This window comes from Lagopus leucura, unplaced genomic scaffold, assembly GCF_019238085.1.
Source record: "Lagopus leucura isolate 7727_CA_CO unplaced genomic scaffold, USGS_WTPT01 Super-Scaffold_73, whole genome shotgun sequence".
Lineage (NCBI taxonomy): Eukaryota > Metazoa > Chordata > Aves > Galliformes > Phasianidae > Lagopus > Lagopus leucura.
In genome coordinates, this window is record NW_024962252.1 from 43,860,102 (window position 1) to 43,883,065 (window position 22,964).

The window sequence follows — 22,964 nt, forward strand, 5'->3', positions numbered from 1 at the left end:
TCAGGGACATAAAATTGAAGTATTTGTACTGGGGAAAATTATTTTTGACAGAATATGGTCTGAAAGAATACCACATTGCTCAGCATTTTCCTTCTGACCTACAGTTTTTACAACATAGTCCTCAGCAGAAGACTTTCAGCAGTAGATGCTACCGAGGCTAAAAGGGCCTGACAAAAAAATGTGATGTGCAGTATTCCAAATGGTGGTCTTCTCTTACTTCTCCTATCTCCACAAGGATATATAGCTTTCATATGTCTAAAAGTTAGAGGAAAGCACTCTGCTTCCAGTTTAAGAATTAGGCAGGGGGATTTTTGCATTAATCTCCTGTGTATTTTGGTACACATTTGCAATCTTACAAAACTTGTTCAAAGGAGAAGTAGGTCTGATGGAATTGTACTTCTGAATTTTTCATGATCATTTCTGCAGTTCTTCTCTGCCAAGGCACACCACGGGATACAAAGAGTAATTTTCTGATATGCTCTGCTTTTGTTACTAGGTCAGTATTTCCAATTATGAGCTTGTCTGCGTCACTGGGAATTTCAGATAATTTCCTTAGAAGGAAACCTCTGATGTGCTTAAAGTTAGTTTATTCAGTAAAAAAAGCATCTGAATAGAAAAACTTATTGATTACTCTGAGGATGTGAATTAACCATTCCAAAGGTCTTTGTAGAGCAGAGCATATATCCTAAATCAGTAAATGAAGAAGATTCTGTGTTTGAATGTATATGCTGTACATGAATTGAGTGACTTCAGAAAGGAATTGGTGCTATTTAGAATATGCATTCACTGTCTGGAGTCTTTCATCTTTCTTTCTCTTATCAAGCCTCCTTCCTTTTCTCTGAAAAATTAAAAAATACAAAAATTGTGACACACAGGAACATATGAGATCTGTTTTGTGTAATCTGAAATATCAGTAAATAATTTTGAAGTGTATCTAATTTATATGTGTGTGCTTCTAATCCGTAAATACGTGAAAGAGCAGAGTTCTATGTTTCCTGATTCTTCTGTGACAGAAAGTTGGTGTTTGCTAAAAGTATTCTTTTTTGATGTGAATTTACAGAAACTATATAAAGCAGGTATTCAATAGATCACAGCATTCTGCTTTTAAACAGCTTTTGCTTACTCTCTTGGTAGACGTTAAATGCAATGGGGAGAGGAAGAATGCTTTGCTCACATTAGGATTAAACTGCATTTACAAAGCTGTGCGGAAGTGGGCACTTCTGTGATTTGCTTTGTGCAAGTTACTGTGTTTCTTAGCCTTTCAGTGGATGAGACTTTAAAATGTAGAAAGAAGGAAAGAGGGTATTAATTGCAGAGCATTGGAACCTCTCTTTTTAAAGTATGCATTATTATTTTTGCTCTTTGTTTTTGTTTCCAGGTACAAGAAGACACATGAGACCCTGAGCCATGCAGGACAAAAAGCAACAGCAGCTATCAGCAATGTAGGAACTGCTATCAGCAAGAAGTTCGGAGATATGAGGTACAGGAGCTGCTGTTTCACTGTCCTTACTTTGAGGAGAAACACCATAAAAGCCTGTCAGCTTTTCTTTCTGGTCTACATTACTGTTCTTATATTTCAAGTGGTTGGAGTGTTTTATAACTTTCATTGCTCTGAACCAAAAGGAAAGGGTAACAGTGAATGAAAGTAACATTTTTACCTGAGTCCTGTTTTTATCAATAAACAAATAATCATTTTGGAACAACTTAGCAACTGGAGGAAACGTACAATAAAACGGAACAAAATACTGCAGTAAGATTCTATTAGCCCAGTTTTCCTCATACGTGCATTATGGACACAAAGATCATCTGAGAAAAACAAGCGTATTGTAGATATGTTTGTGGAAAGATAAATAACAAAGAAATATTTCAGGCTATTTTTTATCATCTCTTTCACAAAAGATGTAACAAAAGTAGTACCACATCCTGAGGATGAATTTTTATTATCTAGCAAACTCTCACTGCCTTGTTCATTTTTCCTTTTTTTTTTTTTTTCTTTTTTTCTTTTTTTTTTTCTTTTTATTTCTTTTTTTATTTAATCTGTTTCATCGTAGGAGACAGATAAACTATGATGGAAATAACGGAGATTGAGGGGAAGAATTACCATTTAAGTACTTAAAAATCAGTCTTTATGTTGTATCTTTGAAAGTATTAAACGTAAGATTCCTCAGAATGAGAGCACAAAAGAAGAAATCGTAAACTGTAAATCAACACTTAAGTTTTCAGTTTGGCAGCAGGATTATAGAATTTCTTCTTGGGTGTTTGATGGAGTTGATTTATTTTTTGTGATGAAATAAATGGTCTTGAATATTAGAATTAGGGTCTCATTTGTTAGAGATACTAGTGTACATTTACTTTCTTGTCATTTTCACTGCATTAGTTCATTTTACAGTACTTCAAATACTTTTAGGGTTTTTTATGCAATTTCTTTTTCCCCACTCATTTCTTAATCTGAATCTTCTGAAATCTTTAGAGTCAAGTCTATCTTTTACATACAGCCAAACAAAACCTCTATGAAAGCACCACCGCTTTTCTAGGTGCAAGTTGAAAAAATTAGGAAAATCTTCATCACAATATTATCTGACTTACAATGTTTGTTTTCACATTAAAGTTGAAAATGGAAATCTAGACAGTGGTTTGCAACTAGCTTATGAACGTAAGCTAAGAGCTGTTTGACTTCATACACTTAAACATCTCTTAGTATATAGGCCTGGTCTTCCTTTTCCTACCTTCTGGGTCTTCTGTATGAGAAACACTGAATACAGTCCTAACGTAGGTTTTTGTGTTACTCAGAATTTCCTGGGGTTTGATGATGTTTTTTGCAGCCCCAGGCTTAGTTGCGTATGGTTTTTATTTTTACTTTTTTTTTTTCTACCACTATTTATTCTTACTGCCTTTCCTTCTTTCATGGTTGTATTGTGTATATTTGAGAAATCCGTGACGAGGAGTTTGTGTGCCATGTGGCACACACATATTCTGTTCCATCTTGTGTTCTTTCCTCACACTTACTTACATAACAGAGACAAAGCCAGTGCTTGGTGAACAGTGCTGCTGCTTCTGTGCTTTGGATCCTTACAGCAGGATCAGAACTGATGTGTACACTGGTTCCTGAAGGTAGAGGGAAGGATGACCAACCATTCAGTACTTCTTAGGTCTTATTACTGTGCCTTGTGTGGGGCGTGAAATTTCTGCAAATGCAGAAATGTCTTCGCTGTAATAGAGCGTGTTTTTCTTTTAATATTGCTCTTAATTACTGACTGCTATCAAATCCATTTCTCCTCCCTGTCAGTACCAACCACCAACCCCCAAACCCACGGTGATTGTGCTTCTGACTAACACTTGGAAACAGATGGGTGGTATTTATCTCATTAGCCCTTTAGCCAAGAGGCTGAGTATGTAAGCTTTTGAATTAATGTATAAGCTTGGTTCTAGTAGCTTTCTGTGATAAAAAGCATTACCTCAAGTGTGGTTGGGAAATTTTTAGGAAAATATGAACTTACCAGCTTTGGATTTTTTATTTTTATTTTTTTTATTTTTTTTATTTTTATTTATTTATTTTTTTTTTTTGGTAGAGGCATGCTGTTTTTGTTTTCGAGGCACACAACACAAAGAAGCAAGCACCAGAGCTGATGTCCCCTAGTTACATGAAGCATGGCATGAATTGGGCATGCTACATTTGCTGAATACCCTAAACCTGGAATAACTATGTGCTTACTCCAGCAATGAAGCTGGCACGATACATTTCTGTGAAGGGTTACACTGTAAACCTTACCACTTAAATGGCCTGGTTTGAAAATATTTTCTCCTACTCCAGCGCTGGTCAAGGTTGGAGGAATAAGCTGTAAGGAGGCATGTATTCATTGTTTCACTGTTTGCTTTTTCTTTTTTTTTTTCCTAATCCAAATCGTTTTATTTCAGCAATCAAGCACATGCATTACCTTTGCCTCTTTCTGTAATGCTGATTTAAACACACATTAGACTCCGGCTTAATTCTGTTGCTTAGGCATTAAGGCTGATGCTCACCAGTGGCATCCAGATGCAAATCCCAGTTCTGCTTTCATTCAGTATAGACACTCGAAACTGCTTTATAAAACCTAGATAATCACTGTAATTCCCCATATGTTCTGGGTGTCTGGTGTTTTTGTTCTTTACCCCATCTGTGACAATGGTGATTTTGAATGGTCTTATAGTCGGCCTGTTGCCACCAGATTTTCTTACCACTTCACCTCCATCTCATATTATTTCTGTTAATGTTTTCTGACGTGGAGGAGGAAGGCAGTGGAGAAGAGGGGAGTTCCAGGTCTCTTGTAGAGCAATAGTGTGCTTCTGAGAGATCCAGGCCCAGACACTTGGGTATTTCAGTCTCTTGCTGTGTTGAGCAGAGATGTGACATGGGGCTGAGGGGCTTTACTTCCTGCTTCTTTGCACACTGCCAATGTTTGGATATTCTCCTGTAATACTACTGGACTGCACTGCAGCTGTCTGTGTGGATCTCACAGTTTCAGCTCTGCTCATGGCTTTTATAGAAATTGTCATGCCAAGTGGGAGGGTTTGTTTGTTTTGTTTGTTTGTTTATTTTAAAAGAAAAACAACAAGATGCCACAGCAGTAAGGAAACTGCAAAATGCACTACGTACATTGTTGTACAAGAAAATCTATTTGGCAATTAAACTAACAAAGGCATGCATGACGATTAGGACAGCAGCAGTTATACTGCTTATACATCCTTCATTCAGCTGTCTCATGCATTATCTTTAATTACATGATCACGTGGAGCCCTTTCAAATTCAGTTCCTGGGATGAGCCCACTCTGAAGATGAATATGATACCTTATTCCAGAAGCTGAAAGACACAGGTGGAAGAGTGCAGACAGGGAGAGGTTTGTGGCATGATGAAGGTAGATGATTTTCCCCTCAGAGTTGACTGGGTGCTAGGGGAAAGCATTAATCTTTTACTTTTTAAGCATCTAGATAATAGCACAATGACAATATCAAAAATGGTTTTGTCAAGAAAATTGCCTTAAACTGGCATCACCGTCAGTCATAGAATTACGGGCAGAGTTTGTGATGGAACTTGAATTATATAAGGCTCTGCCTACTCTTTTGACAGTCCTTTAAGTGAGCCAGGGAAGTACAGCTCAGGTGTTAATGCTTTAACAGGAAGAGGGCATAGGGAGTTGACAATTACATTCAAGGAATAGGTGTCAGTAGTTCTTCGTGACACAGGATTTAGCAGGCTTCTGTCCTGAGTCTGTTACACTTCAGTAATTCCACTGCTGACTTAGATGACGGCATCATGTGTGCACATAAACCACCTAGGTGACTGCAGTGGGAGGGAATGCAGGCTCTTTAGACAGCAAGATTAGAATTCAAAATGAGATGTTAAAATAAAATCTGATGGAAGGAAGAGTAAAGTGCTGCACTAACAGATGATAAAAAATCAAATGCAGAGGTGGTAAGTACAGAGCAGCCAGCTGATTAGCTCTGCAGTTAAGGTAAGGACTTGGTATGTGCTGGGCTAGCGGCTTGCAAATGCAGCATAAGTCCATGCTGTCATGGTACTTCTGCTAAGCTAAGCTTAATTCCAGCATTTGCTGCAAGAGTGCTGTATATCCAAGATTTGGGAGGGAGTTGCACTGATCAGTTCAGGTGGGGTTTCAGCTGAAGTATTTGTGTCAGTGCAAGGTGTACAAGAGAACTGGAATAAATGTGGAAAAGAATCAGAACAATTATCACTGCTTCTGTGGGGCTGAATGACAAAAAGAGAAAAGATGAGAGATACAGATAAGTCCATGTATTTTTGAGAAGTGCAAGTATATGAGATAATGAGCCCTGTAAACATCAGTGAAGAAATCCTTGCTTTTCTTCAGAACGAGGTGTGAATCGTGTGCAGTAAATAATATGTCACACCACACACTGGAAAAAGATGTCAAGAGAGTAACCATTGAATTGATGTTCATTAAATGTGTGCCACCTCTCTGGCTCCCTGTGGGATGCAGGTGTTCCCTTGAAGTGTCTGTAATTAAAGGCAGCATCAGTAATATACTGATGAAGGAGAGGCACTCCGCCTCATTGTTTCTCAACTTCTGAACCTTAATGACATCCTTTAAATATCGTATATCAGTGTGACTCTCCTAGTTCTACTGCCTTAATTAAGTTTCCTGTGAGCCGGAAAGCAGTGTTAAAGTGTTTCAAGTGTTATTTTAAACAAGGAAGAAGTATTTTAGAAAATGTCAACTTAGAAATTAAAAACTCTCTATGTTTTGTACCCGCCTCAACTTAGAGATGATTAAGAAATCCAAAAAGAGGCAAAGAAAAACAAGTATTTGCTGCTGTACATGTAAATTTCAAACTAGCCTGTACTTCCTCTTTAATTAAGTTAAGGTAGGACCTGGGGAGGGAAACCAGATAGCGTTGGTTAAACCTGATCTGAGAGTGAGGATGTGAAGTTTAGCAGGCACAACTTCTTCTCCTTGCTGTACGCAGTGTGTCACTTGTGTGGTGAAGGAGTGTGTGAAAATTCTTGTCTCAAAGGAATGTAAGCTGATCCACGGTGTAGTGTGAATTCCAACATCGAGATTTGAATGAGGATGACTTGTTTTTTCTTGGGCACTTCGGCATGCTGCAGATGTATATATGTATATTTTTATTGCTTCTTTCTAATACTTCTAACTCTTGCTTTTCTTTTCTTGTGCATCCACAAAGATCACATTCTATTAGGTAAGACACATTATTCCTTGAATGGTGCCTCTATATGTAGCAGGATTTGTTTTATGGAAGGTAACACAGTAACCTCTTTCTTTTCAGCACTGATGTGTATTCTAAAAACTTAGCTACATGAAGTGTAACGCCTCATTTATAAAGCATAGTTTGTGTAACGAGGAAAGGACTGGACTAAGCGCCTAGAAAGAGTTTGCCTTGCACTTAAGTAGTTTTGACTTAAATTCAAATAATGAATGCATTAAAAAATGTTTGGGAAAACCTACTTTTATGTAATCCCATTCCTTTAACTGTCTTTTGCTGTCAGAGGTTAGAACATAAACAGCAAACACTTCGCAAAAAAAATCAGCTCAGCCAGCAGAGTATTATGAAGATTCATTAAAAAAAAATAATTACCATCTCATCAATAATGTAAAACTGCATTAGCCATGAGGTGTGCATGCTGACTGTTTAAAAGTCTGTAGTCCTGGGAAAATTTCCAAAGGTAAGACAAGTTCTTAACCTAATTAATAAAACAGGGTCTTTATCTTGTTTGGAGCTTGAATATATTGATGCTTCAAAGCACTTCAGCATATGATGAATAATGTTTGCTGAAAGATTCCGTAAGCTCCACCCAACAGAGAGGCCTTGCACAGCTGTGAGTCCATGCAGTCTGTCCAGCCTCGTAGCATTTCCAGTGCATGGGGCAGCTCAAGAAAACCTTCTCTATCCAGCCAAGTGTCACCCAAATGTGGGCTCTTCACTGTGAAGACTTCAAAATGTGATATAAACTGACCTTTCTGTCTCACTCTGGCATGAAACCAAAATTAGCACCTAGCAGTCTTTGTCATGAAAGATCTCTGTTCCTTTGCCTCTGCACTGAGCCCCTGAAATCTCTCACCATCACTGACATGAATGCCTTTAAAAAAGCTTCCTGTTTGAGGCTTCTGGTAAAACATGAACATGTCACTGTTCCTATAACTTGCATCCTCACCTCTTTAAAGAAAATAAAAGATGAACTCAGTAAAATACACACAGTATTCAGATTGTCTGTCACATGCCATCTCTCTGCTGTGCAAATTTAATTAGGCGCAATGTAATCTTCTTATTCTGAGCTTTGAAATGTTTTGCTACTAGAAGAGCAATCTATGCTGAAATACTTCCAAATGCTTATTTTCTGCCAGTTTGTCATGTGTTACGAGACTAACATGGCAAACACGCTTATTTCAATTAACTAGAATTGTTAAAGATCTGCACTCCTGAAGTGTTTGGGCCAATCTTTCATAAATCTGAAAAATGATGTGGAAAGTTGAACATGAAAACTCTGTATTATCTGCTATCAGTTCTTGTCTATCTGAGTTGAACAAAGCCTTGAAATATTTACAGCAGAAATGGTTTATGTGATCCTCACTGTCTCTCCTTGCCAAACTGTTCTTCCCCCCACACCTATTTTTGAATCTGAACAAAAAATGGCTTTTGTCTATTTATGGACACATTATCTCTCTGAATTTGTATGGTTTAGAAAAAATGTGCTGTTTATATGTATGAGCGCTCTCTTTTTGTTTTTAATGCTATAATCACGCTTTACTTGTTTGCAGCCATATACTGGTATCCCACAAAACTCTTACTCTTTTCAATCAGACCAAGCTGCAGCTGTCAGGCAACACTGAAAGTAACCATACATGGAGTTTCTAAACAATACATACTTCTGCTTAATCATAATGTTCAGATGCAAATGCAATTTTGAACAGTTCTTGCACTTCGAATAGAGAATATTCAGAACAGGCTTGATTCTTCCCAGCAGATATTATAACAGCAGAGCTGACCTTGGTGGCCCAGCTGGGAGAATGTGGCAAGTTAACTCAAGAGTTGGGATGGGCAGCCAGCTGCAGGGATAGAGGTGTAGAAGAGGACCTTTGAGTGTTCTGGAGAACCCATCCGTTGTCTTCCAACCTTCCAATATGCGTGCTGCTGGGAAGTCTGAGGACAGAAGAAAAAAGTGTGGCATGTAGAAGTGGGATGGAAACTGTGGAGAACAGTTTTCTACACTTAGTGATGTTGAGGTGTGAAGGAAAGGGTGAAGTGTCTCAGAGAAGTAGGGACAGGAACTACTGCAGCTGTGAGGGTTGTCTCTGTTGAAGTAACCTCTTGTTCAGATAGCTTTTTGTGCACGAAGCTCTGAAAATTAGGAGCTTGCGTGGGCTGTTCGGGCCATATGCATCATACATGCAACAAAGCTAGGCAGCTGCCTGCTTACCAACTGCCTTGAATGAGCAGTGTTCAGGCTCACAAACCTGAGGTGTATTCACCCAATACAGAGTGTATTATCTGTGAGGAATTATTATCTGAGGAATACAAAGATGCTCTCTGTTCTTCTGCCATGTTGCATGTTTTTGTAGGTAGCAGCGTTCTGTATCCTTTAAATCATATTGCCAGGGTATGTTCTACATCATTTTTTGAACCTTATGCAATTGCTGTTCAGCTGACAGGAGAGTGTGATGGTAAGATCTTCAGTGCCAAAAGTGAACTGGATTTCAGGTGAGTTTGACAGGATATTGCCATCAGGAATGAAGTATCATTACTCTTATATTAACTTGCACTACTAATATGCATTCAAGATATAAAAATGGTGTGTTATAATCACGTTGCAAACACAATTTTACAGCTTTTTTCTTATCTTTTGCTATCATCCCACAGCTATTCTATTCGCCATTCCATAAGCATGCCTGCAATGAGGTAATATACTACTCATATTGTACTTTCTACGTTGATGTTCAATATTGTAATGAGGAAGGATTTGCATATTTTGATCCTAATCCTGCAGTTTTTAGTCAGATTACTTCAATCAATTAAGGCTATTCATGTAGATAAGGACCACAGGACTGGCCATCTGTGGTTTTGTTGTTAGTTGTTTTTTCTTTTTTCTTTTTTTTTAAATTGCATTAACTGTTTAACCTCTGGTTCAATCTTTTGAGTAAAGGAAGCAGTTCCGAAATGTATTTGAGTGGTTGAATGTTATCAGATTTGTATTACTGAACCTGAAAATCATTTGCTTTGCTGTCTCCAGAACATCATCCAAAGCCCATTAATGTCAGAAATGCTTAGCACTCCCTTTGGATCATGCACCTATGCATGGATTTTATATGCGTGCTATATGGCTGTAATCATGCTTCACTTGACTTGCCAAATATCAATGTCACTTGAAGTAAAGGTCTCCATGTTTTCAGTAAAATTAGGATCTACTTTTCTTTTTACCCTCTCAGTCTCTAAATATATTAATATTGCTGCTCCCTACCAAGCATGTGGGGAAAACTCAGTATACCACAGTAGGTGAAAAAAAAGCTAAGAACTAAATCATTAAGTAACTGCTTCATTATGCTGTACCGGGCTTAGGGAGTTCCTATTACCTCTTTGTTTTGTACTCCCTTTACTAAACAAGAGGAGCCCTGCTGAACAACAGTGGAGGCTCTTCGCTAATAATGAAGTACAAAGCATGCTGTAATTGAGCTTGCTGTTGTCAAGCAAGGAGCAGAGAAGCAGAAGGGAATATTAGACTGTAAACTCCCTTTACCCACTGTCGATTTGTCCAAGTCTTTTGTGCTGACTGAACAACTAGAGGAGGAGACAAGCTTTTGTTTAGTTCCACATGGAATGTATTTCCACATGGAATGGAAGATGGATTTTTCAGCAGTGGGGAAACTGCTGGTAAGAGGGGAGAAAGACACATCTTTCTAAGCTATTAGAAGGCACCTTGGGTATAGATCTCGATGGGGATCCATGCTCTCACTTTAGAACATAATGATTCAGAAAACAGTCAAACCAGTCACTGGTTTACTAGGGAGGTTCAACTTTTGCAAATTGGTAACTAAAAAATACTCATCTGATTACCTTAATTGGATTTGATTTACAGTAAGGCAAGTGATTGTTCATACCCTTTCAGTCAACAGCCCTGTGCTGCCAGACAGTCTTCACCCTTTCCTATCATTTTTGCCTGGTGAAAATTAATGAAATTGCAAAGTTACCTCATTAAGCTTGCAACTGACTCTCCTTCCTTCAACTTTCTTTTTCTCTTAGGAATTCTCCCACTTTCAAATCTTTTGAAGAGAAGGTTGAGACCACTGTCACAAGCCTTAAGGTAATGACAAGAGGCTGAGTTACATGGCTGTGTTTGAAGTGTATCTATCACACTTAAAGACATCTCTATCATTTTTGTGGGAAATTGATTGAATGTGCTGTTCCATCAAGAATTTCATGGAACTGCAAGAGTACTAATGGAAAATGAAGATAATATGCAGAGACAAACAGTCTTTATCTGTTTCACTACTACAAAATTACTTCTGTTGTTTACCAAAGTAAACAAGTGGTCTCAAAAATATAAAAAAATATGGTTGTACCAAGGTGTAGAGATATGTCACGTGTGACCATGTGATTATGCTGCATGAGACAGAGCCATGTGGAGTCACAAGGTCAGATTTTGAAAGTGATATGGTCTTAAGAACTTTGTGCTGTGACCTGCCAGACAACACAGCTTTTTGCCTATATAGTGAACTCAAGTCCTTTCAGCATTAGAGACCCACTTGCCAAGTGCTGCACGCTCAGCTGGTGAGGGCTGCCATGTAACTGGTTTAAGTCACACCACCTGTGTGGGTCTTCATGGTGAAGCAGTCTTTCCTTGATACAGTTCTTCATTTCCTTTCTAATTTCAATATTTGTCCAAGTTTAAATTTTCAAAACTATACACATATGTGTATGTTTGCTGTTAGATAATCTTTGACTGATGACAAAGTTATCAGTTACCACTAATAACACTTGTTAAGGTGGGAGAGTGAATGGCAAATTTGCAGTGAGCTAATCTTTTCAGCATGAAAAATGAGAACGAGAAATTTCTTGTTCAGAGGTGCCCTCAGATGGTTCTTTCTCATTTGACAAAGTGTGTCCAAAAAGTGGTGTTTTACTGCTATAGAACGATTCCAACATATTCTAAGTACAGCCCATTAGTGGGCAAGGGCGAAATTTAGTACCTTTTTTTTAGGTGGAACTGACTATACTGGATTAATGTCAATGGACATTTAAACTTATAAAACTTTAAAGTGCAAGAAGGTGTCCTTCCACTCGGGACAGGCATTCCTTCTTACATAAAATGCAGATTACCACTAGAACTGGAGCAGTTGCACGAGGAAGGTCTGTTTTTTTTCCATACCAATGTGAAAACTTACAGAGGCTACTATTTTCCAGGCAGTGTCTGAGGAAAGTATGGAGTTCTAGGGAGAATTATTTTGTTTTATTTTTCTAAATCAGCTTGTGCATCAGAGGATGCTGAACTGCACTATCATTTTCAGCTTTTGCCTGTTCATGTTTATTCAAAGAGAGGCTGCTCTGACAGCTTTAAATTATGGTAGTGTAGGTAGTGATTTCATCTCCATTGCACCTTGTCAGTGATGGAAATTTTCACAGGTGGGAGGCAGCATCCCAAGGAAGTTTAGTGGCAGAGCTAGAACAGAATGTTGACTTCTATAGCCTCAGCTCAGGGCTTGGTATATCTTTCAGTTCGTTCGTTCACCTGCTGCAAATGCTTTTTATGCTCACCATCTCTGTCAGAGAAATTGTTCCTCAGTGGGATGCCACAGCTTGAAAGGTCTGAATTATTGCTTGTTGATGTCAAATGTTCCACTTGCTTATGTTTTCATGTTCCTTCTACCTCTGCCCATTTAGATAGATCCTCACTGGAACCCCAGAGGTCTGAAATGGATTTTTTTGTTGTTTCCTTCCACTCAATAGTTAGAAGAAATTACATGGGAGAAACACAGTGCTTTTTTGAACCTACTAAACCTACTCACAGGGCTTCTAGACTCATCAGTATATTTAGCTCCCAGGCTTGCATTTGTCCTACAGCTATGGCTAACCTGAGATGGACAGATTAAAGCCTTTTTGCCAAAACAAAAAGTCCAGTCCAAAGTCAGCTTCCACATCCCATGCAGTGTTAATCGCCCAACTTTATTGGAATACCCTCTGACATTATCTGAAATATTTTCTGTCTATATTCTCTTTCTCTCTTCAGTTTCTTTGTGCAAATATTGGAAGGGAGTTGCAGTTTTGGCCCTAGAGTGCCACTAACACTGGCTGAAGACAGCTGGGAATGCCTCAGCATTGTTCTTCCTCTTCCCTGACCCTTTTAAGGCTTGCAAGATTAGATAGGCCTACAGGAGGATAAGTATAGGCTGTCCCCTTGATTCTAGGGACCTGTCGTGATCTGAAAAAGCACAGAATTTCCCAGAGAGACTTCTGACCATAGACAATAGCAGCATTAATTTTTCTTAATTATTTATGTATGTGTTTTTCATGTTAGGTACAGAATCAATGATCCTGTAGTGTTCTGTAACCAATGAAAACTGATTTTCAGCTTTCATTCATCTTGAAGTCAAATTTTAAATTAGATTTTGTTTGCTCTTCAGGTTGAATTTTGGGTTGCAGCTTTCTTGGGGAAATGTATTAGTTCACTTTCCCCTGAAGACTGACAGGATCTGAGTGCCTGACTTCTAAAGTCTTCTGAAAATCAGAACACCGCTGAACTGTTCCTTGTATTCAATTACTGGAGACCTTGGCAGAAGCATTTAGTAAAGTGACTCACATCATTCTTGTTTTCTCATGGAAGAGTAGGCAGAGAAGTAAACAGAAAATAAAACCGAATTTATGATTATTATTTTTATGTGCCTCAGTTCAGATGCAGCTGATCCAAATAATTTGAAACGGTGCAGCAGCAGTCTTTATCTACATACCCACTCTGATCAGTTGGAATCTACACTCTTGTGGAGGTTTTTTAAACTGGGAAACAGTCATGAGCTTTGTAGTGAAAACTTAATAATAGCTTTACTAGGCAGTTTCTGCCTTTTCCTTGCAAGTTCTGGACTAACCAGCAAATAATATATATTTAGATATATATAGATATATATTTAGATATATATATATGTATATGTATATATATATATATATAGTATTGTTACTTACAAAAATTGGTGATAAACTGCTATCTTCTAGTAGGCTCTGCTGACTTACAGAATGGATGCAGACTTCTACCTTGAGACAGGAGCTTTTAGTAAGTGTGTTTCAAACTGTCAGAGCATAAATCCAGCATTCTACTACCTTGTTTTATTGAACTTTCAAGCTAGGCAAGCTCCTGTGCTTGCTGATAAAACAAAGGATTATGTAGGATTAACCCTTTGGAAACTTAGGACACAGTGTTCATTTGATTAAAGTAATCTTCCCAAGCATTTGGTGACTGGCAAGCTGGAAAAATACCAGCTTTAATTCCTGTTGCAGTTCTGGGATGGAGTAAGGAAGTTTGCCCTATTTTCAGACTTGAATCAGCTTAAAGCAGGCATATCAGCAAGGCAAATCACAAAAGAATATTCTCTTAGCAAGACTACCCTCTAAATGAGCTTTGTCTCCTCTCACAGTCTTGGCTATTTCCAAATCTTTGGAGAAAGCTTTTTTTTTTTCTTGATTAGGAAAACTCTATTTCAGACTTCAAGTGATACTGTGCTTTAGTACTTGTATTTACAAATTCAGTGAACTGTAGCCTTTTGAAAGTAGATGATGTGTGAGCAGTCATGCATTTCATTAATGTAACTGGATATTTTTTCTCCCAGGAAAATGTGGTGGGCAGTTTTACATATCAGCACTAGATACCTACAAGCATTGAAAGGGAAGTAAGTTGTTGTTTTGGTCACTTGGTTACAAAATTCCTTCTGTAGTCCAAAGTCGCCCCAAGGTTCATATAGCTGGAGAGAAGTTATGTTACCAGTGCTGGGGGATGGACCATTTAACTCAGCAAAAATACCAGTTCCTTTCAGTGCCCATCAATCTGTGCAGAACCGGAAAAACAGAGAAACAAGCATGAGGTACTCATGTAAAGAACCACATGAAGTTCACTGGCAGGATACATGATCCTAACTGGAATCTACCTAGGGGTCAGTTCCTTTGAGTTTATCATGAATTCTCCAGGCAGGTTTATGATTCTGACTGAGAAGTTTAAAAACTGCAGAGGTGGATACTTTGATGATAACTTTTGCTTTTTAAAAATAACCACCACCACCACGCTCTGCCTGCTTTGAACAGCTCTCAGCTCTGTGACCAAGGAGTGAAATGCAAATGGAACTTGATCCAGTGTGAGTGGAGGAACTTGCTGTTCTCTTTCTTTGCCTTGTTACAGACCAAGGTTGGTGGGACAAGCCACACTGGGGGCAGTTTTGAAGAAGTTCTCAGCTCCACAGCCAATGCCAGCGCTCAGAGCCCTCTGGCTGGCACCCGACTTCCTGAGAGTGAAGAAGAGCTTCAATGCTAGGCGGAAGGCCTCGCTCAGAGACTTACCCAGGCCATGGTTTCTGGACCTCCCTCAACAACCAACATGTGCAACAAAGTTTTGTGGGTCTTGGAAAACTGCCTCCCTGGCCTTGTGCTGGAGAAAAGTTTCCTCTCTGTATTTGCATTTTGGATATGCTATTTTATATGCTATAGGAACCACATGCCAGTAAATGAGTCATAGCACTCTATGCTCTGTAACATTGTGACCAAAACAAGTTTCATTTTCATCTAACTTATCTCCAGAAATCTCCCAATCTCTCTTGATTCTTTCAGTTTGAAGTTTTCTATCTCTTGGTTTCCAGCTCCTCTATCAGTGCTACAGCAGACAGATGGACCTTGAGATTTCTGCTGCCAGCAATAGTCCATACACCAGCTGTCTACCAGCCATACCAGGTGCCCTTCGATCTGGGGTGTCTGTACATGGTTTATTTCCCAGTGAAATTAAAATAACTTACTGTCACCCAAGAAAAGCTTTTTTCTCCTTCATTGATACGATCTGGCATTGCCCTCCAGTTAGTCAGCAGAGTTAAGAAGGACAGGAAGAGACACTTGGTTATTCAAATAGAAACTAAGCAGATCACAGCTGCCCATTTAAGCTGATCATTGTAGCTGGAATGGCTTTCAGTTTAAAAATATGTTCCATGGCTTGCTCTCTGTGGTTTGATAAGATTCAAAAGCATAAGCTAATTAAAAAGGGAAGTGGGGAGGGGGGAGGAGCCTCCAATAATGTTGCCTCCATATCTTCCCTTCAAAAAGAAGGGAAGGTAAATTATTTATGACTGAAAAGCACAAGTTTCAGTCACGATACAGCCTTATGCAAAAGAATAAATTCCAGCAACTGATTAAAGATGTGCCATAAGATAGAGAGCTCATGCCTTCAGTCCACATTTCAGAGCTGCTAGCTTGAAACTCATTTCTTACACACGATGAGTAGGTATTTCTCGTCCCAAATTTTGTCCTTCTTTCTGGGGCATCCCAACTGCATTATATCTACTTAATCACCGAGAGCCAGTCATCTCTCTAAGCTTTGATTCAGCATGTTTTCTTGCATCTTCTTAACGTTTCTTCAAGAAAAGAGCAGCACACTTGTGGCAATATCTTGCTGTCTTAATGAGCACTTGTCAGTCTGCATGTTGCATTGCTCAGTTCACCAGACTGCGATGAGCACAGCTTCTTCAAAAGGATAAACAAAATGGAAAACAGTTTGGCCACTTTCAAAATGGATGCTTGTTTTGAGCTTAAGCCAAAACTTCAGATCAGCGTTAGTGAGTTTGATGTTACAGACTGCTTAAAATCTTGTGAGGAAACTTGGCTTTCTGTGTTTTTTCAATGTGGCTTTTGTTATAGTTTTGACAGCTAGAAATCCTTTAACTTCTGTCTGGTAGAACATTATGAACTTTGGACACTTATCTCAAATGCCTCTTCAATACGATTTTAGCATGGAAGCAAATAGAATTAGGTTTCTAGTACAGTTTTTCTGTGATAGGTTGCTAGCTTATGTTGCAGTGGTTTTGTGCATAAAGATGAATTAATTTACATAAAAGTATTAATGGCCATTTAGTTTGTGTAAATGATGTCATTGATATTCTTATTAAAAATAAATTTCTCTTACTCTTTTACTCGGTCATGTTTCCTCTTTAATTCCCTTTATTCACCAGTAACACCATATATCCCTTGCCTAAGCCTTGCTGTTGCAGGAGGGTATTGAGCTATGATGTGAGTTTATCATCAGCCATCCCTCTAGTTTTTAAATGTCTACTTCTTTCCAAATCTGAAATTCTCCATGAAAATCTGTGGCCCAGGTTTTGAAAATTTTGCTCTTTGAAGGACAGAATGGTTGGAAGCATTCAGTAAAGCTGAAATATGTGGCAGAGAGCATCTGAAAGTATTCACCTTTTGAACAGGGTCAAAAGGCATACCAAGGTTAAAACACAGAGCCCAAGCTCAGGATAGGGATTTAACCCTCCATGTATTTTTACATGTACATACATACACAACAAAAATGTTTTGAGGAAAGCAGTAGATTGTTTTCTGGCTGCATTCATAAAGAGAACAATTTAAAGACTTTCATTCCTGCATCCCCAGCAGCACTGTGCATTGCCAGCCAGGAAAACCTCTGGCTGCATTGGAAGAACCGACTGTTCCTTCTGGGGCAGCACCTGCTGCATGTTCTCATCAACCACCTTTTCAGGACTACTTCTCTTCTTTGTCAGCATTGTTCTCAAGTCTACTCTCCAAAGCATCTACAGCTCTCTTAGGCTTGGCATTCAATAAGACTCAATAAAGACTATGATTGTACATATCTTGATGGACTACAAATGCTGGAGAATGGTAGGCCCTGCCCTGTGGGACCCATTCCTGCAGCATGACAATCAGCTATGACAATCAACTGACTACTAATCAGCTGCCTGTTGCTCACTAAACTGTACCTGTTCTTTCAGCATCTCCACAGGGCACAACTGCTGCTCTAGGGAGGTACCCTGAGCAGAGCAGGCATCTCACACCTCCTCTAGCCCAAGATGCTCTGCAGATTTTGAGCTCTGTGCAGGTTGCTTAAGGCAAAATCTCCTAGCCCCTGAGTGAAGCAGTCTGTGTGTCTGCCAAAGGCATCAACTGCAGAACACAGTGCAAGCTCTCATCAGGCCCCTAAGATTTGTGTAAAGTGGAATCTCCTCGAGTCACATCACCTGAAGACATCCACTCAGCTAACTTACCTGCCTTAAAAAAGGATTACAATTTAGTTTTATGCTGCCTCATCTGACACAAAGCAGAAGCTAGGGAGAAAAGATAGCTGTAAGTCCTACCATAACTTTTCCAAGTGCAAACTTTCATTATCTGATAACTGGAATGTCCCCTTAAACTCAAGCTGCATTCCTGATGCAACAGTTAATAACACATACATTTGTGTTCTTTGGGTATTTAACACCACTACAGCTTTATACGATAGCCATCAAATCATAGAATGGTTTGGGTTGGAAGGGATCTGAAAGATCATTTAGTTCAACCCCCCTTATATAGGCAAGAACACCTCCCTCTAGATCAGGTTGCAGTTTGGCATCATTATTTCCATTAGCAAATGTAATCTGTAACAAACTTGAAAAGCTTGAACAAGAGAAGATGAGTTTTACATTGTAGTATAGGCATTTGCATTAGACTGCAAAATCTCCAAAGGCCTCTTCCAACCTTAGTTATCAACTGCCTCTGCAAGTGTCTGTAAGGGTACCAATTTGATGTGAGGCATAAGGCATACAAGTCTTAACATAAACCTCAGCACCACTCCTTGATACTACAAAACAGCAGTATAAGAACTGCATGAAACAATGAATGTATTCGGAAAATGTAATTAATTTGATCACCACAGTTTTGTCCATCATCAATTCTCCAGGATGGCACACCTAAAAAAACCCAAACAAATCTCATCTCTGGAAGCTCTTGCCAAGCTTAGACAAGCATGGCCATTGGTCTTGCTTTCATCTAGTGAACAGCTACAAACCCATCTCACACAGTTATGTGTTAAATCCACACACACTTAGACATCACAAGACTGACTACCAGTCCCAGTCAGTGCATTAGATGAACTCATTTGCCTGCCATCAGATAGGTTTCAAACTTACCTGAACTTTGCCAGTGGAGAAATTATTTGTGAGACTACATCCATGAAAGCCGATTGAAACAACAGCAAAACCCTTCATTCTAAATATCTGGTCCTTAACACAATCTCTGAGCTTCTCACCTATGCAAGTGGTCCCAAGATTTGCAGCAGTGAATGCATGGAGAAAAAGATCTGCTGGCAGAATTAGCAATGTTATGAGAGAGACAAACACCAGACAATGTAAAACAAATATATTTTAATATAGTTACAGTGTTTAGGAACACCTCAGGAATGCGGATGACATGTAGCAGCTATTTTTTTATTCCTTTCTGTGTTAATCAGAGATACAAGCTGGAGTATTTCTGGGTGAACAAACTTTCCTGCAAAACAAGAGGAAGAAAAAGTTAATGTCTTCATTTCTTTGTGTGCATGAAAGGCTGGCAGTGAGAGGTCATCAGTGCTTATGGCTCAGAATGAATTCCAAGTTACTGTTTTAAGAAAGACTGCAGACACATTTCATTCCAAACATGGAATAACTATTACAACTAGTTATAAGTTTTTTTTGGGGGGGGAAAAATGTCCATATCCATATTTTTGCTCTGTTAAGACAAGAGCTGAAAAAGGGATGCACCTTGACTAAGACGATCCAATGCTGCATATCTTTCTGCAGGAAACCCTTCCAATGACAAGAGCACTTACTTAGGGAATATTCCCTAAACTCTACTGAGATAGTAGCTTATAGTTTAAGTTACTGAAGCAACAAAGATACCCCTTTAAAAAAATGAAGCATTCTAGCTTCCCTGATGTTGAAATAACAGTATTTTTCAGAGAACTCATTATTTTCCTGAGGAGTCACTCAGGGACTTGTCAGGGTCACTGCCTTTGGCAGTTACTGTTCTATTCTATTCTATAGTCTGTTCTATTTTTTCCAGGAGAAAGTGAATTGGAGTCAGTCTTCTCCTGGTGTTCAAATCCCTTGCTAAAACCATGACAACAGCTATTTTACCTGTATTTCCTTTTAATTTCCATGAGACACAGTAGGGCAAAAAACAATACAATTGCATCTAGAACTCTCACTGGGCTGTTTCTCACAAACTGGTTTGTGAAACACTAACAAAATAGGAACAATTCCTCTCAGAGCACCAAGGAAGACTGAAGTTTCTTTTACACCCTTCTAGTGATACATGGAGATCCTTAAACACATGCTAGTGTAATAAAGGCAGAGCCTCTCTCCAAGACCAAAGTGATGCAAAAGAGAACTTGACATAAATGAGATTCCAGTTCAATACATACAGATAAACGCAAGGTATTTTTACACTGCAGTATTTTCCCCAAAATACTATGGGTATTTGAGAGATTAGTAAAATAACTAGTCCTGACTTGCTCTATATGCAGGAAAACAAAAAGGCAATTTGTATAGTTCATTTGCCAGACAGGAAAAAAAAAAAATATCCACAATCAGGCAATCACAAAAAGCTCACACAGACAAATGTCATACCAGCAGTTGAATCATAAAAATCCTGCAGTCTGCCAGGAGTGTTTTCCAGCTCTTCATACTCAAGCGCCTGCAGTATCATCTCACACTGATCCAACTGTTTTACAAACTTGGCTTCTGCAGTACACTGGTTTTCATATTCCTGAAGAGATTTGCAGATGTAAGAAAAACAAACAAACAAACAACACAACACAACAATGTTATTCTGAAATAGAATATTAGAATTCTTTACCAATCTAGGATTTTTCATTAGTACAGTATTCATGACAATTAACTCTTTCACTCTCTTTTCAAGAAATCTAGTCAGAGGAAACACTTAGATATGTGCTAAGTTTCTACTGTAACAGGAATTAAGGACAAGAATTCTTCTGCATACTTCGGCTTAAGTACGTACCAAAGAGTTTTGCTGAATGAGGGAGAATATGGAGACAGCCCTATCAGACACAGAATTAAATATTATCTATATAAAGTTTTTTCACAGCTGACTAAGGCTATGAATTAACCATGGCATGTATCTATGTGTTACCATTATCTATTTCTAAGGCCTATTTTACACTTTTTTTCACCAGGTAGTATTTTCATAAGTAGTTGTTCTTTACGTTTTTCCTGTCACTTCCTCTTAACCTCTTTGGTCTAATCTGCCTGAGCTACTGTCTTTATCTCACTCCTAGGAGGTGGGGAAGGGAGTAATTTATGGGTTTCCTTCCCTTCAGACTTTAATATCTCTGCTATCTTTACCCACCCTCCATTCACTGTCAGTATATACTTGTGAGTCATTCACATTTCTAGGCAACTTGAACAATTTTGCTGTCATTTGCTCCAGTGATGGCTGCAGACAGGTTCACCTGTCTTTTCTAAATCTGCTGGATTAAATTTGCTATCTTTTCAACTGGCTTTCTCCTGGCTTCAAAGCCAACTGCAGAAAAAGGCTTCTTTGTTAGAATCATAGAATCATTAAGGTTGGAAAAGATCTCTAAAGATCATCCAATCCAACTGTCCACTATCAATATTGCCTGCTAAATCATGTCCCTGAGTATCAGATCTCCACATTCGTTGAACACCTCCACAGATGGTGACTCCACCACCTCCCCAGGCAGCCATTCTGCACAAGTTATCATCAGCTTGGCACCCACAGCAGCTCTGACCCATTCCTCATTGCCACCGCCAATCATCAGAGCAGAGGCTCCAGCCCACACCACACCCAGCAGTGCTTTCAGATGCACACATTCAACTGTGCACAGCAGGTCCACAAACCAGAGTAGTGTAACAGCTAGAAAGGGTTTTTCCTACTGACAAAAGAACATGGCAGGATGTTTTCACCACCTTGAAATAAGCCATAAATTATGCTATATGAATTCAATGCACATTATAAAGCAGAATCTTTTGTTTCTATACCAAAAAAAAAAGAGAGAGGAATAGATAGATGAACAATAACCTCATTCTGCATCTTAAGAAGACAATTGTAGCTGTCATTCAATGGCAAGATCCTGGTTTGTGATCCCTGTGCAGTCAAACTCAGTTAATGAATATGATGTGGTCACTTGCATCTCCAGCTTGCTGCTAGGAGCCCATTTGTTTTTAAAAACTTATTGCTTTACATCTGAAACTCAAATTTTGATAGCCATATTTGATTCATGCACTACTCTATTTGAACTTAAATGACACGTTACATTTTCAATATCACTTTGATCACTATTTTGAATCATCAATTTTGTTCCACTAAACTAATGCTGTTCTATGTTGTTTAGAATCATAGAATCATAGAATCACAAGGTCGGAAACGACCTGTAAGATCATCCAGTCCAACCATCTTCCCATTACCATTGCTACCACCAGCACTAAACCATATCTCGTAACTCCTCATCCAGACACCTCTTGAACACTGCCAGGGACAGCAACTCCACCACCTCCCTGGGCAGCCATTCCAGTGCCTGACCACTCTCTAAAAGAAATAATTCTTCCTCATGCCCAACTTAAACCTCCTCTGTTACAACTTGCAGCCATGTTTGTTCTATTCCTCTTTCAAGCTGATCTTTGCCTTATGTTTTAAATTGTTTAAATACAGCAGGCTATTTTCCTAAATCTACATATTTCTGTTCTTTTGCAGCTTTTTTTAACCATTGAAAAGAACAAACTTTTTTTGGCAGCTTTACAAAGGACAACTTCAGGAGAAAGAGAACTATGGCTGTTCACTTGCAAAACTCTGTCCCACCTCCAGCAATTAACCAGAAGCACAACCCACCACCAATCTCTGTGTCATGCAGCCCACCAGGTCTTATTCATACCTCAGCTCACATTAACCTCAGGAAACTTCACCTATTATACATGCAACTGCACACAGCGCTTAAACAAACACTTTTTCCTCCCCACAGGCGTTTAAGAATGTGAAATAATAGCATACTTTGGAAAAGAGTAACAGGTCCTTCAAACATCGCAGCCTGGCTGTTAAAATGACTCTTGTGATTTTGCTCTTGAAAATAAAAAGAGCAGGACAGAGTTAAGTGTGCCAACTCGTTTACTTCAGTGTTTTTTCAAATACACTCGGAGTTTAATCAAGAACTGAAAATACACCAGAGGCATCTTCTTGCTGTTTTCCCCACCACCCTACAGATTTGAGGACTGCTCACCAAGGCAGGACAAAGCAGCACTCCTCCCATGGCTGAAGGGGTGTAGGGGCGGAGCTGTGGGCTGAGTAGTGAAGAAGAGCATGGGATAAGAGTCTCAGCAGATCTTGTCCCAGCCACTATTTGGCTCTGGGCTATAGCTTTCTTCACTCATTTAAATTAAAAAAAAAAAAAAAAAAAAAAAAAAAAAAAAAAAAA

General features: G+C 38.9%; 2 protein-coding genes across 2 annotated transcripts in view; one reads left to right on the forward strand and one right to left on the reverse strand.

The window, feature by feature from the left end:
* Window positions 1–16,660, forward strand: part of TPD52L1 (TPD52 like 1) — a 51,693-nt gene extending 35,033 nt beyond the window's left edge. Inside the window, exons 4-7 of the mRNA XM_042885957.1 lie at window positions 1,379–1,480; window positions 9,392–9,430; window positions 10,769–10,829; window positions 14,904–16,660. Of these exons, the coding sequence (XP_042741891.1) occupies window positions 1,379–1,480; window positions 9,392–9,430; window positions 10,769–10,829; window positions 14,904–15,035 (334 nt within the window). The 3' untranslated portion in view covers window positions 15,036–16,660. The remainder of the gene's footprint in view (window positions 1–1,378; window positions 1,481–9,391; window positions 9,431–10,768; window positions 10,830–14,903) is intronic.
* Window positions 16,661–18,888: 2,228 nt separating this feature from the next.
* Window positions 18,889–22,964, reverse strand: part of HDDC2 (HD domain containing 2) — a 9,288-nt gene continuing 5,212 nt past the window's right edge. The window contains exons 5-6 of the mRNA XM_042895334.1: window positions 20,146–20,284; window positions 18,889–19,027 (exon numbers count right to left, since the gene is read on the reverse strand). Coding sequence (XP_042751268.1) covers window positions 18,933–19,027; window positions 20,146–20,284 — 234 coding nt within the window. The 3' untranslated portion in view covers window positions 18,889–18,932. The remainder of the gene's footprint in view (window positions 19,028–20,145; window positions 20,285–22,964) is intronic.